This window comes from Ambystoma mexicanum, chromosome 3q, assembly GCF_040938575.1.
Source record: "Ambystoma mexicanum isolate Mex_15411 chromosome 3q, UKY_AmexF1_1, whole genome shotgun sequence".
NCBI lineage: Eukaryota > Metazoa > Chordata > Amphibia > Caudata > Ambystomatidae > Ambystoma > Ambystoma mexicanum.
In genome coordinates this window covers 968323516-968338919 of record NC_090926.1, presented here as the reverse complement: position 1 = coordinate 968338919, position 15404 = coordinate 968323516, and the positions used below count along the sequence as shown (strand labels likewise).

The window sequence follows — 15404 nt, the reverse complement described above, 5'->3', positions numbered from 1 at the left end:
TTTCCAACTAAATGTGACAGGGGGGGACAGTGCCTGAAGGCTTTGTCCGCCCAGAGTACATAGGTTTATGTGTTTGTCATGCAGTGAACATAAAAAAATGTGTGCGGATTAGCCCCACACATTTTCCGGAGGTTGATCTACCATCATTCAATTTAATTTTAAATTTTAAAAAAGCCCATGCGGACGCACACCCACCCTGCGGATGGTCAAATTCCTCACAGTCAGTGTCCTGACTTGCAGGGTCCCCCAATGTTCCACCTTATTACTGCACCCATTGTACAGTGATGTTTGTCTACTTAGAGAGAGAGTGTGCACAACTGGCAATGTTCACACCTGTAGGTATACTGGGCAACTTCCTAAAGCGAATATCAAAATGGAGGATATTCTTTTAGGCAATGATACAGGTCTGGCAGAAACTAGATCCATATGCAGTGCATGCACTTGAGAACCCGATTGAAGCTTCACTCATCACTGACATTGAGAACATTTGTGGGCCATAATGAGGCTCCACTGGGCTCCACGAAGGCTCAGAATGCTCAAGCTGCAGCCACTCACATGGCTGAACTCAAGATCCCTCATCACTCACATTGAGAGCCTTTATGGGCAAGAGTGAAGCCTCAGTCATGGCTGAACTCAAGAGCCCAAATGTGGACATGGGACACAAGCTAAAATGGGGAAGGCCATGTGGGAGACCCCAGGCAGAGGCACAGTTTTGACCCACAGAGTTAACAGACCTGGTGAGGGTGTGTTGTGTACATAGATGGACTGGGTCCCTCGTCTGACATAAAAAGGCATAGTGGAACTCAAATGAATACTCAGTCTTTGCAGAACATATTTATTAAGTGCAGAGAAGTAGAATTATTGCCAGCAGAGTACATTAGGTGCACTGGACATGGATGATGGTCTGCACTGGGCTGTGGTCACGAGGTGGAACATTGATGGCAGGCATCCAAGCTAGGCAAAACCAATTGCATGGCACCTGGGGGCTTGGGATAGGGAATAGTTCAAGTGGGGAGGCTGCTGTAAAGTCAGAAAGAGGGAGAGAAAGAGGGAAAGGAAAAGGGAGAGAGAAAGATACACAGAGAGACACAAAGAGAAACACAAATAGAGAGAGAGAAACACACAGAGCGACATGATGAGACATGGAGAAAGAGAGACAGAGAGAGAGAGAGACAAGAGAGAGAAAGAGAGAGAGAGAGAGAGAGAGAGAGAGACACACAAAGAGGGAGAGAGACAAAGAGGGAAAGAGACAGGCAGAGGGAAAGAGGGAGAGAAAGAGGGAGAAGTCGGGGTAGAGAGGATGGGTGGGAGAAGCAGGGGAAGGGGCAGAGAGGCCAGAAGGCCTACTAGTGAGAAAAAGAGCAAGTTGGGGGAGGTGTAGAAGGGCAGACAGGGAACAAGGCTACATGCTGAAATGGGCCTCCTTGACTTCTCTGCCCCCACAAACCATGGTCAGCACACCACATTGCCAGAAGCCAAGAAAGGAGCACCCTGTCCTCTCTCCACGTGCTTATATAAGGCTGTCGCTCTCAACCACTCCAGAGTCAGCCCCACTACCCACCCCATGATGCTTGGTGACATGAGAAAGAGGAGGGTAATTACAGGGTGTGGGACAAGTGTCCCTTCAGAGCCCCCACCCACCTATTCCCACAACAGGGGAGAACTAATTTCTGTGTGGTTCCCAGGGAAGGGAAGATAGAATTAGAGGGGGGGTGGACACACATTCTCATGTACTTACAGGGTGTAGGTCAAGTGTTCCTTAAGATCCCACTCCCACCCATCCCCACAAAAAGGAAGGAATAGTTCTGTGTGCTTCCCAGGGGAGGGGAGATAGCAATTACGGGGTATTGGGCAGGTAGGCTAACATTCTTATTAAGAGTTGAAAGCAGCCTGTTCCAGGCTGCATCTTAAAACCGGTAGAACTGGTTCCTGGAGGGAGTGGTATCCTGGGGAAGGAACATGACTTGGGATCCACAACCCCACCCCCTCACACAGTGTAGGGGACACAGAGTGGACTAAACGCAATAGCAGAAACCCAACACTGGTCTGCATAGCAACACAGGGGCACACGCACACACACTCTAAGGACACAATGGGCCTCATTAAAAGTTTGGTGGTATCCTGCCAAATCCGGCAGGATACCACCAAACAGGAATTACTGTTACCAGCACTTGTAATTCCGGAACTACCAGCATATTCAAAGGGCTGGCAGTGGTGATAATTGCCCATTCCATGGAGTCTTTAGGATTCCATGGGGGAAATTGCTGGTATTAACGGCACTGGTAATACTGCCATGTTTAGGTGGTGGGGTGCTGGAATGACCGTCAGCTTTGATGTCCAGGATAATCCGGATAACCCACCGCCAAACCTGTAGTATGCTGGTCCGGAAACATGCTGGTAAAGGGAATTACCAACACATTATTTCTGGACCGACATACATGTAATGAGGAGAAATGTCTGCTATCAATACTGTGCAGGACCACAAGATAAAGATGAGCAATGTCCAGGGTGCCAGGAAAGAAGCAACTATAGAGATCATATTGTAAAGTACAAACGCAGCGTGCAGGTAATGCTGAAACCAAGTAAGCATCAATGCACTAACCAAATGATTCACTGGCAGTGAAAGGGAAATATGCAGTCACAAAGAGTACACAATGTAAAATACATATGACAATATTTTGGTAAAATGACAAATACACAACCCCTGCAATAAACAAGTGACATATATGTGAAAAACAGGTAAAGGCTGTCAGGGTTCCACGCATTTGCATTTCCGAACTGTGTCCTTAAATGGAATCTCGTACTTCTGCTTCAAGCCTTGTTGCCATTTGTGTAGATAGTAGCCGGTCTAGTGCATCATCGTTATAAACAGTTTACACGTAAAAGTCAGATCAAGTAGATGCCAATGACCCCTAACAAACAAAAAACACTCTCGGAACATTTGAATGAAAGGCATTTGATGCGTTAAGATCTGTGCGTGGGTGCACCCTCATATTAAGCTTTGAAGCACTCTAGAAAAGCAAGACTATGACATCTTGGTACCTCAAATAGAAACATGTGAAGTACGAGGTCTAGCTCACTGCAGAGGCCTTAGCATGGAAGATCTCTGCAGCCTGGAGGTGAGCTCTGCTGTCTAAGCTTCGGCCTTACAAGGTGTTTGAAACCCTAGGAATGGCTCAGCTGTGGCAGAAGGGCTAGCCATGTTGCGTATCCTGGGGTCTGCTCTCTCTTTTCTTTAAGCCCAGAGCCTAGAAGACCAACGTAACCTGGGTATAGTGCTGGTACTAGGGGCCTGCAAGGGTGGAGGGTGTGTGTGTGTGTGTCCCTGTGAGGCAAATGTAATCTGGGAAATAACTTTGCTATGTGCCTGCAAAATGTGTGTGTAACACGGGGATAACTGAACTGCGGACCTGGGATCTGGGCCAGACGTGATACTTGGGGGCGACCTGTGCGATCCGCTCACCGAGACGCTGCTTCGCTGTACATGAGGCCGTGCAACGGGCGTGATCCGAGATGTTGCAAGGAGAAGGTCTCTGTCTGGACTTTGAGTTGTAGCGCAGCTGCCTCACCCTGCGAGACTGCAAGGGTTCTAGTAGCTAACAGTGGGAGGTCACCTGCCAGCGCGCTAGGCCATGCCCCCTTGGTGAGCCCCGGCTCAGTGGGCTACAGCGACCGCCGCCTGGCAGCCTTTTGTAGAGATCAGCACCCTCACCCCCATAGGCGAGAGGGTGCTGATCTCTGCATTTATTTGCTGTAGACTTGCCTGGCAGGGGACATTGCCTCGCCTTTTTAGCCTTAATGATGGCACTGCCCCTCGCCAGTGTGGGTCGGGGCAGCGTCACCATTAATGCTAAAAAGGCGAGGCTGCTGGAAGCCAGGCCTTTCATCCTAAAGCCTGAAACTCCTGCGAATGAGCGGCAGCTTCAGGCTTTTAAAAAAAAAAGGCCTTTGCTTCCATCGACTTCACCTTTCTTCCCTAATGATAGTGCCGGCCCACGGGCATCTCTTATTTTAGAAAAAAACGTGTCCTGTTGCGTGGGGGCCTACCAGGGGATGAGACTGCCAGGTTTTGGCCCCGGCTAGCTGCGGCCCACTTAAAGCCCTGCTTGATATCTCTGCAATCTCATATGAGTAAACTTTTATTTTTTCGATGGCGAGAGGGAAAGCTGAGGTTTGGGCGCACAACATAAAAGTAAATGTACAGTTTATCATATTATAGCATTTCATCCTGGGCTTTGGCTTGTTACTAACGACCCCGAATTTCCAAAAAAAAGCGGTCTGCGACGCACAGTGAGGACGTGTACAGGAAGGCGGAATTCTTTCAAGTGCTGACGCCGAGATAAGAGCTCTGGTCTCCCGTTTCAGGCCCACGCCGTGTATCCGCTAGACCATGTTTCAGAGACGCGACAAACACAATATGCTGCCAATGGCGGCGGCCCAGCTCCTCCGCATCCAGCGCACCCCGGAGGACCGCTTTTTGATTGGCTGCCAGCAAACTTCGCCTTGGGCGCGATAGCGTTTATCTTCCAAAAGCGGAGCCTAGCGTTGGATACCCCAACCCCCGGGCCCGCGACATCCCTGCCAAGCGACCGTGTGCAAGATGAATTATTCCACCGACCCCGGAGATGGGCAGCCCACAGCTGCCGCCGCCGCTGCTACAGCGCTCCTGAGTGCCGGCATCAAAGATTTACAAGGTTTAAGTCGACAATTTTTAGTTTGTTCATCCCCGAACCACCCTGGGCGGTCGGAGGCGGTAATGAAATATAGATGGTTGATGTTGAAGAGCTTGCCCGCTGCCAGGGCTTGTAGTTGAACATCAGCTCGTGCGAATGGAGAGGCGGACTGGCCTATCGCGAGGAGGCAGGCTGATGTCGCTAGACGAGCTTTAGGGCTGGGGAAGGGTCAGTGACATCTCAGGCACGGCTGCCGGATCGGCACAACGAAACGTATAATTGGGCTTGTTGCCATAACATGTGTAAACCTTGTTAGCATGGTCACACGCACTGGTACTCCTTTTATCAGCTTGAAAAGGCTCGAAGTCTTGCGTCACTCTCGCAACAGGGGACATAAAGGGCGTCCTGCCGAGTAAACAATTAGACCCCCAATCGATACTGGTGTATATTGGAGACAGGCAGCGACATTCATTGGTCATTCCTACTTTAAGGCAATTAATGATGTGCTTCTGACCAACTCTCAAAACGTGGGTCCGCAGGACTGCTTCCAGACTGGACGGCGAAAGAGGACAGGGGCACTTTTTTGGCAACACATTCTTTTGACGAGTGTTTGCCCTGTCCTCGTGCTACTGGTGCTCTCGTCAGCACACACAGATTGCAAAAGAGTGGGCGCTTGGCGGTCACGCCCGAGACAGTAGTCCAGTCCACCCTTAAACACCGGTCTGGTTCTACTTGTGTTGACCGTTTGCGGTTGGTGAAGGTGTGCTTTGGCCTTTGCATCAGCATTGAAGGCGGTGTTTTGTAAAATCAAGAGGCCCTGAAGTTCTAAGGTAATTTCTAGGTCATTAAGAACGTACAATATACTTCAGTTGAACTGCTATGGAATGACTGTGTTCTCTTTTAATACCAATCAGACAAACCGAAGGTTCAGGGTCAACCGTGACATGGAACCCAAAAAAATGTTGCAGCAAAAGAGATAGGTCTACAAGCTCTTAATTGAGGGCACCTTTGCTGCCCGGAGTTCGGCGTGCCTTCTTTGAGCTCGAATAAACGTAATGTATGAAAGTGGCAGGCTTCATTTGGCAAATCCCAAAGGCCCTGTGTGTCCTGCAAGAGTTGTCTGCTTGGAGCCTGTGCCCGCCTGCACAAGAGGTGGTGCCAGCCTCGCCGCCCACCACATCTCACCACATCTCGGATCTCGTGTTTGCGATGCTCCTGGTAGCCGGAAGTGCTGTCTGTAAATCACCCTGCTTCTCCTCAATACCTACAAATAAATAAAGAGCTGAGTGGACCTGCAAACACTGCTGCTGTGTGCATGCAAGTAAGCGTCCCCTCCTAGGATGTAGAAGGAGGGGATTGCATTCCTGGTCTGCAGCCGCAGACGTGAGGACAGGGATCTCCAGCAGTTCCTCATCTGTTACTGAGACCTTATATATGTTTGACCTCATCCTTTTTGAAGTTTGGGAGAGACTACCAATTTTGGGATGGGACCAAGCCTGGCTTGCATATGGTCTCTTTCCTTCAGAATTGACATGGCAGACAGATAAATCATGGTCTGGAGGGTTGCCCCGAGCAGTGCCAGTTTAAATGTATTCAACATCTTCCAGCCAACACTCTGGGGGGTTGCATATATCACGTCGAGTTGCACGGGAATGCCCAGTTATGGGGCCGGAGTCTGCTGAATCTAGATGCCCAATCTACAACTCTGCGATGACACCTAATTAGGCTGAACCATGTCTAGTGTGTACTTGCGATCTTGTGCAGAAGGGCTGTGACCGAGTAGTTTGTGCTGGACTGACCCTTTTGGTGTGGGACCAAACCTGATTTACATATGGTCTTTTGTCTTCTATAATGGGATGGGAGACTGATAAACCATTGTCTGGATGGTTGCCCAGAGCAAAGCCAGTGTTCAGATGCATTCAAACCTTTCAGCCATGAACTTTTGGTTTTACTTAAGTCACCCCTCCCCCCAATTTCCCCCGTGGAATGGGGATATGCAGACAGGAGTCCTGAGTCTGCTGTGTCTAGAGACCAAAGCTACATCTCTCTGTTGACACCCAATAAGGTTAAAACATGTCTAGAGTACTTGTGATCTTGCGCAGAAGGGACGTGAGATAGCGGTTCAGGCTGGACTGACCCTTTTTGGGTGTCGGATTTGCATAAGGTCTTTTCCCTTTTGCAGTGGCATGGAAGCTGCATCTCTGTGCACCAGAAGATTACCCAGAGCAATGTCAGTGATTTAGATGTATTCAAAACTTTCTAACTATCACTCTGCTGTCATTTAAAGGTGGCATGTGCAAAAGAGAAAACAAGATTTCATTCTTGGGTGTACTGATGTATTAATGTTAAAGTAAACTGAATTGGTGACCCATGTCGCATAGTGCCTCTGGTGGAGTTTATGCCTTTGATGTCAGCAGACCTTTCCACAGGTATATTAATGGTGTACTTCGTGCTGGAAATGGGACACATTTACTGGGTGACCCCTCTCATCCTTGGAGGGGTGGGGTGGTGGGCGGAAGGTGCATGGCCGAAGGGGCATGCTCCCAGGCCAGGTCACGCAATACAGTACCTCTTTATAGAATCCAATCCTGGTGATTTGCATAAAAGCAAAGAGCATTATGGGAACATAAGTATGTACATCATTTGAAAATTCAAACATGTCTTATTGTGATTTAGTTAGAAACTCTTTTGTGTGAATAGTGGAAGTTCGGCACTGCAATTTTCATTGGTCACACTACTCACCCTAAGAAAAAAATGTCTCTGCATTGCAGGATATATATATATATATAGACCAGTCTGGTCAGCTACAGCACGTCTAAGAGGCTTTCGGTGTTTCTGTATTCAGTTGCCAGTGCTGAGTCTGTTTGTTGAAACATGGGTTGGTTGTTTGTGTATGTGATAACTGGGCTGGGAGCATCCTGTTCTGTAGCTGAGTTGTCACACCACAAGCAATCCTCTTTCATCTAGCAGAAGACTTGGCAGTGCTGCAGACTCTCCTGAAAGCAACCTGGGTGAGTGGGTCTGGGGACAGGGCAGCTAGGGATGTTCTGGCCCATTTCCTGAGTGGAGTGTCTTTCAAGGAGCCTCACTGCCTTGCCCTGGCTGTTGCTGGAGCTCAGATTAAGTAAGCAACGTCCACCTCTGCAATTATTGCTTATTTTCTGTAGAATGCCTTTCTCGTAGTCTTACCTCCCTGTTCCCATGGGAAAGTGGATTTGAAGCAGTTGAACCTGGGCGCCATGCAGCCTCTTTCCAAAGATGTTCTCCCAAAATCAAGACACAGGTAGACATCTGTTTGGTAATTTTTTATTGAGGAAAATATTCAAGATTTCAAACAAAAACAGAGGACAATGTCATGACACAAAGTCAGTGTCCCATTCATTAACCATGCACGCACCATTGTCAAAGGTTGGGGTGATCTTAACCTTGTCGTGGAGGTTTGGGATACACTCCCTGTTTTCTGAAGGAGCTTTGTTTAAAGGCCGCAGTCAGAATCGTGTAGATTGATGGCCAATCACTGAGTTCCACTCAAGGGATTGTTGGAAAGGCCACCCCTCTTCCTAGCCCTCCCCTTCTTGGTAGCAGGAATCGTGGCCGAGCCAGTCAATATTAGTTTCTGACAGCTGTGGCTACGCATTTGCTGCCATGGTTACACCGATTTACACAGATGGGAAGCAGGTATTATAATCAGGCCCTTTCCTCTGCCTGTCTCCAGCTCTGTCTTACTCCCGCAACAATGTCTTCAGTGCGAATGTTCCAACACTTTTGGGATTCTATACCTGGAAGCGAGGGCACACGGCCTCCCACCCCCTCCCATCTCCACCCCCCCCCATCTCCACCCCCCCACAAAAAAATGTTTAAAAGGTAGAGGGACTTCTTAACATACGTAATGCAAAGTAACGCCTGGGAGCTACGCTGTGATACCCAAGGGTTTGGGCATATAACACATGCAATAAATAACATTAAAACCCCACAGGAAGTGAACACATGTTAAAGAGACATTTGCAAATGTCCTTCAATTGGTCTTTCCCAGTCGAAGAACTTGCACAGGGGAGATGAGCATTTGCCTGTCAGAAGATTAATCACGAACACCCAAAAAATAAACCAAACCAGGTGTGCTTCCCATAACATGTCTAGCAAATTAGAAAAGGTGTGCACCTAAATGTGGTGGTGTCAGCTGATCAGCATGTGGTCTTGTGGTTGTGCCTTGCCCTTAACCCTGACGGTCGGGGTTAGGCTATAGCGCTGTGTGTGGCAAGCCGAACACGCGAAAAACAAATGGGGACAGCAAATGTGTGTTTTTTTATTCCACAAACACTCAGAAAGAACACTGTTTGCCCTCTGAAAGAAGTGGACGGATGCTTTCAACTCGCGTGTTCCCTCAACGCGAGCCCTTCCTTTAAGCTGTGTGCCTGCCACACACGTCACGTGTCGCTGGGGATACCCACGAAGCTTGCACACTCCGCTGCGCCCCCCTACTCTTCGAATTTCTAGATGGTCAAATTCAAACCCTTCGGGAACTGCTGCCGCCGTTCAGACGCTTTGTAAGGCACGTTTTAAGGGGTTCAGAATAATGCGGAGGTCGCGGCGGTGTTATCTGGCGCGCTGGGCCGCGCGGGCGTTGCTGATTTCGGCTCAGCGGCGCCTAATCCGTCGGTGGCGGAGGTGGCGGATTGTGCTTGCAGGCGGCGGCCCCGGGGGCGATGTACTGCGCGGAGCTGAAAATCAGACTGCCGAGGCCACCTGCGGCTCAGCAGCGATGTCACCTGAATAACAAACTCGATTGTGAATCAAGGCCCCGGGATTGTTGCGCTGGACAAATTATGCTGCTGCAGGGGGATTCGGGAACAATTGCACACCCTGATGCCGGAGCGAAGTCAAAACCGCCCCTCGGAGACGTGTTCAGTCATCTAGTGTCTTCCTCCAGGAACCTGGGCAGGAGTCCTGGGGGGCGGAAGGGGGGGGGGGGGGCACAGATGCAGGCTCGGGCTGGCCTACAGGGCAATGGACCCATGGCCGAACCAAAAACTCAAAATGCTGGTGTGGGCCCGTTTTTGGGGTCAAAGTGGGCCACTTTTTGGGCCAATGTGGGCCAGTTTGATGAGTCGCTTCACCATGCGGCTAATCGTTTTGACCAGTGCTGCTGAATAAATATTCTTTAAAATGCACAATATGCATCACATTGTATCAAAAACATCCCCGTCTTGGGTACTATTCAGTGTCACAAAAGGAATGCAATTTGCAACTGTGGGCCACTTTTTAATTGGTGCCCAAGACAATATTATGGCCCAGCCCGACCCTGCCCAGATGCCCCACTCTGTGTACACATGCGAACGCCGGGCCTCTAATTTCACATCCCTGGGGCCGTTGCGGATGCAACCCCTAAACTCTGGTCGCAGAACCATGATCCGCCGTCGTCTTCCTGTACATTGAGGAGGAGTGCGTGGATAGAAGCTGCACCGCCAACCAAAATCTCTTCCACGTCCCCTATATGACTGCAATACATGGTCGGATAGTGGGGAGATGGGGAGGAGTGGGTCTTGGTGTGTCATTAGATCTTTCAAGTAGACAAGGAATAATGCCATGGTCTTTTGTGGCATATGTCCTGCCACATATGTAAAAGCTTTCATCATCATGCGTTGGATAGGCCCACGGGGATACAGTAAACTGGTGAAGTTCTAAAGGCTGCCATGCCCTCCACAGAGGTCTAGATGTTGCTTCTCTGATGCTAGAATGTGACACCTGCCTGTCCACCCTTTCTCAGTCCTCATTCTTCACAGCCCTCTATGGTCCCCGCGCTCCTTTTCATTTTAATCCTATGCTGTCCCATGAGGGCTGGCAAAGCAGTAGTTGTTTGCACTCTGAAGGAGATGCCGTTCCACAGCTCTCATATTCAGGTTTTGCAATACCATCCCCTGCGGTGCAAAAATCTCACTGTAAAGGGTTATGTCTAAATGGGTACATACAAAAGATCACTTAATCTGAGTTCTGGTTGGACAATATCTCAAATTAGGAGTTACTGCCTCGTTGTGAGGAATTCGGCCATACGCGCAATGGTTGTGCGCTCGCCTGGGTTTTTTGAAATTTTAAAAGAAATTAAATGATGGTAGATGAACATCTGGAAAATATGTGGCGATAATCTGCATAGATTTTCCTATGCTCACCGCACAACATACACATAGACCCATGTACTCTGGATGGACACAGCCTACAGGCTCCTTCCCCCTGTCATATTTAGTTGGGCTATGACAGCCAAGAATACATCAAGGCATCTAAGAAGGGGGAGGACAAAACTTACTCCTGCCATGGCCAGCCTAATTAACTGGCAAAGGCTCCAGGGATCTGCCCTGTCCTTTTGTTAGCTCTACTGGTGGTAGCTTCACATACTAATCAGAATTAATTCAAACAGGCTCACGGTGGGCCTGGTTGCAGGACTAACAAAAGAGACAGGAAACCCCAACAACCTTGGATATGCATCTGTGTCAACCTGAAGCCATCTCCCGCCTCTTAGTAACAAGGCCAGTGATTTGTCATTTCTGGGACAGCTGTTTACAGTGGTAATTCCTGTGGGGACCCCATTCAGAAGAAATGAGAATGTGGTTTGCAGAAGTCAAAGTCTGGTCTCATCTGGTCAGGAACCACAGAGAGCTCAATTAACGAGAGAGATCATTTGATCCACAACAGATAGAAAGATGTGTGGGACTTAGTATTACATGTGTCAACCCCTTTACCTTTTCTGCTGCAAAGCACTCTGGTTATGACATCATGCATACATGAGAGTGTTGGTGGGGACCCAAGATTGGTTCATTAAGGTAGGCTTAGCCTACACCAATCACTGTGGCCCATCTGGCTTTAAAAGAGGGTTGAGCCCTCTTTTGTGCAGATAATCTGAAGATGTTGCAAGGAGTAACAAGAACTCAGCATTGGACCCTGGCTGAAGGTACAGTCTGCCTTGCAGCTTCCATCAGTGAAGGAAAGTCAGTATTTCCAAAGAGGGAAGCGAGATCCCTCCCCAAAACATCTCCCAGGGAACAGAGGGAGATACTGAATCCAGAGGACCCTCCAGCAGCTTCAGAACCGGTACCCATCCAGCACACAGTGTGTCCTGCTAGGCTCTGCAGCAAGCTTCCTAGGTGGGAAGTGCCAGGAATCTCTGAACCAAACCAAGGAAAAGGCAGTTGGCTGCAACACTCTCTTCAGCATTGGGCCGTCTGCCTTAGAGGACGACATGAGCCCAGTGAAGAAGCTAGGAGGAGTGCACCAACAAGCATCCACAACGTCCACCTTGAAGGAAATTTTTGAGCCAGTCGAGCCCCTCGAGCTGCAACCGACTGCAACTCTGACTGTTGTTACGCCGCTGTTGCTAACGCCATCCGAGATGCCTCGATCAGTACTTAAGACCTGCCGACCAGCACTGAGACAATGATTCCTGACTCTGCATCGCCATTTAGGCCAGCCTGCACAAGGTACATTGTGGGTGGGTCTGACCCCCTGGTCCTTCTCCGAAGGCCTCTAGTGGCATTGTAGGACCCATTGCTAACTTTGTGCTGAAACATAGTATCCTTGAACTATTGTGATTAATTACTTTACTGACTACACTCCTATCAGTATCCAAAGTGCATTCTTTTTCCTTTTTTGAAACTGTCTGTTCTCTGCATTCCTTTACAGGGTGGGTTGTATTTTGGAGTCTGCTAGAACTGTCTGTTTTGATGATAATAAAGTAGATATTTTTATACAACCTTGACTGGACAGTCCCTTTTATCATTGAGAATTAATTGTATTTTCGCTGTCTTGCAACTAACCAATGATCCGTGACCTTGCAGACATAAGTCTGGCGTTCCGTCCACATTACCAAAATTGGACACAGAGGTTTACATATTCCTTATGTTTCCATTCTGTTCGGATCCCTTCTGGTGTACTAGAGGTGTGGGGCTGATTGATGGTTTAGAAACCGATCCCTGGACCACTGGTGCCCCGGAAATTCATTCGTCACCCTTGTTGTCTTCCAACATGGCGCTATCTTCCTACAGGCCCAACAGTGAGTGTCACCTCCCATAGGCTTTACAGGCTGGACAAGGGCCTACCATTTTGATGTCGGAGGATGGAGTAACCGTCTGCCCAAGGGGCATCTCGCCACACTGTTGCCCTTGAGGAGTCCCTTCCAAGCCTTGAACGTTCTGAATTTTGTCCTTATTCAACCCCACACTCTTATATCTCTCCAGGCTACGCCTGCCGGATGTTGGACGGATCATGTTGCAGAGTATAAGGAGCACTCATCTGGCTCGTTATGTCACATGCTCATCGTGATACATTGAGTCATGATGTGAGCCAATCCTTTGCTTTGTTATGGAGCATTGTTCAGTAATGTGGGATTTGGTTTGGAGTTTAATCTTATCTTGCTGATTTTCCTGTTCTTAGTGCCCGCTGTGTTATTCACTATTTTGTGTATTACGATCAAATTGAAACACTTTTTTAACATTCAGTCAAAGAAAATGACTTTGGTCTTTGGTTCAACGTTTCCCTGCATAGAAGCGTTCACTTTATGAAGAGTGGTTTGGACGTGGCCAGATTTCCAATACAGTCGGCGCTCGTGTGCGTCATAGATTAGAGACACACAATGGGGTATTGGATCGGTGATGTTGTAATAAGGAGTGGAGAGGATGGAGCTTTTTTTAAAGAAGGTGATTATGGTGGATTCTGATCTCTATAAATGGTGTTGCACAGATGTCACCCCCCATCAATCTGGAGCCTCATCCTCATCATAGTTCACAGCCGTAACCCCCAAGGAGGTCTCGGGCAGGGCCAGTGTATTGAAGGTTTCTGTCGGCCATTTTGTTTCACTGTGAGTGGATACTTCACCCTATAGCAAGGGTGAGCTAGAATACTGAATCGGTGCTGTGTAAAGGGGATGGGGGGAGGTGCTTGGATGAGTCGGTGAAACGTCTGACTTTCCAGGACATTTGACTGACTCTCTTAAAGTCTTGAGACCCTTCCAAGGCCCCGGCCTATCAGGAAACTGGTCTACCGCGTAGTACTCTGTTGTTGAAGACCTGTGCCCTGCAATGCCTGCTTATGTGAATACACAGCATTTAATTCCCAGAGATATTTAATAATGTGCCCACTACTCCATTTTGTTCTCATGAGTTGTCATCAGACCTCCTGACCACCCCGTCTTCTTTGACTTTTTACAGATGATGTCGCGCCATACTTCAAAACAGAGCCTGTACGCGCCCAGGTGCACCTGGAGGGAAACCGGTTGGTCCTCACCTGCATGGCAGAAGGCAGTTGGCCTCTCGAGTTCAAGTGGCTGCACGACAGCAGGGAGCTGACCAAGTTCACCCTGGAGTACCGGTGAGTGGCCGGCATGCCAACCGCAAAGCAGAAATATCACCCGGCTGGGGCAGTGTCAGGCTTGAAGAAATATCACCTGGTGTCTTTTTTTCCTGAGATGAGCCTCACTTTTGTGTATTGATTGAAATGAACATACAGTGTTCACATACCTGGTGCCTTACGAAAAGTGCACACACCTTGTTCTCATCACTGGCACTTTCTGACCTGTTCGTAGCGCGGGTGAGTTCCCTCCAGAGCGTCCGCTGTGCAAATGCTCTTACACAATTCTAACGTCAGGACTTGCCATGCAGAATCCGCGAAAAAGAGGCATTCTTCCGGGTCTGGGATTGCGCCGTAGAGTGGTATGTTTACAATTATGTGGACTTGTGAATTGCGAACCTTATCCTTGGTTCCATGACTAGAGGAACACACCTGCTGTCCCCGGTGAACATTGAAGGGAGCTCTTGGAGGGCCGCTCTGTAGGTTACCTGCTCAATGTGATAGTGCACAGCTCCCAAGTAAAGACATCAATGTTGTGATGGAGGGAGAGGGATGGGGCTGAGTTGGACAGGCATCTGTGTGTGATGGATAATGGTTTAAAGTTTTAAAATATAGAAAGAATGCAGCAATAAAATACCACTGAGCTCATTTTTCCCTCTTCAAGTCTTCCCACCCCAGTAATCCTTCGGAATACTTCCTGACCAAAGGCAATCCAGGAGTAAGGGTGGCGTCCCCCACTCCAGGACCAAGGCTACCTTTTGTCCGGCGCTTTTCAGCCCCTTCCGCATTCCGAGTGTGGAAACCATTCATGGGATTAGTCAGGAGGGCGCCATCCATCACTGGTGTTAAGAAAGAAACCAAGCATTGACAAAGCAAGTAGGTGTTGGCCGCCTGTAGTGTCCCAATAAACCAAATGCCATGGCAGCAATAAAAAGATGACAACATGAACATTTTTAACACTATAAAGTACTTAACATAAAGCAGCCACACGCTTGAAACAAAAAGTGCAGCAGACCAAACACTGTTCCGTGAAGTTTGAAATGGTGCTATGTGTTTTCATAGCCTTCATTTTAAAGTCTGCACTTTGCTCCTGCAGTTTTGGTCATGATGAATAAAACCTGCTTATTTTATTTTAAAGGCGGGTCCCTCCCCATGACCCCGGCTGTCCCACAGCCCTACTTCCCTATCCCCACACACACTTATGCACAAACATGTGTATGTAATTGGCTGAATTCGACCCAAACTGCACAAAGTGCAAAGTTTCATAAAACAAATCTTATGAAACAGCATTATGGTCTTGGATATGTGGAACGCTTGTGATTACAGTGGCAACCAATTGCAAGTAAGGCAGACAGAGCGGGCCAGATAACCACAATGCCAAGTGTATCTGCAGCTTTCGCT

The 15404-nt window shown here is 48.6% G+C and overlaps 1 protein-coding gene across 7 annotated transcripts in view; it reads left to right on the top strand.

Annotated features, from left to right (window-relative positions):
* The window catches only part of SDK2 (sidekick cell adhesion molecule 2), a 1531827-nt gene that overhangs the window by 742520 nt on the left and 773903 nt on the right, over positions 1 to 15404 (top strand). For all 7 annotated transcript variants that reach the window (XM_069655112.1, XM_069655110.1, XM_069655117.1 and 4 more), the window contains exon 2: positions 13865 to 14024. In XM_069655112.1, the coding sequence (XP_069511213.1) occupies positions 13865 to 14024 (160 nt within the window). The remainder of the gene's footprint in view (positions 1 to 13864; positions 14025 to 15404) is intronic.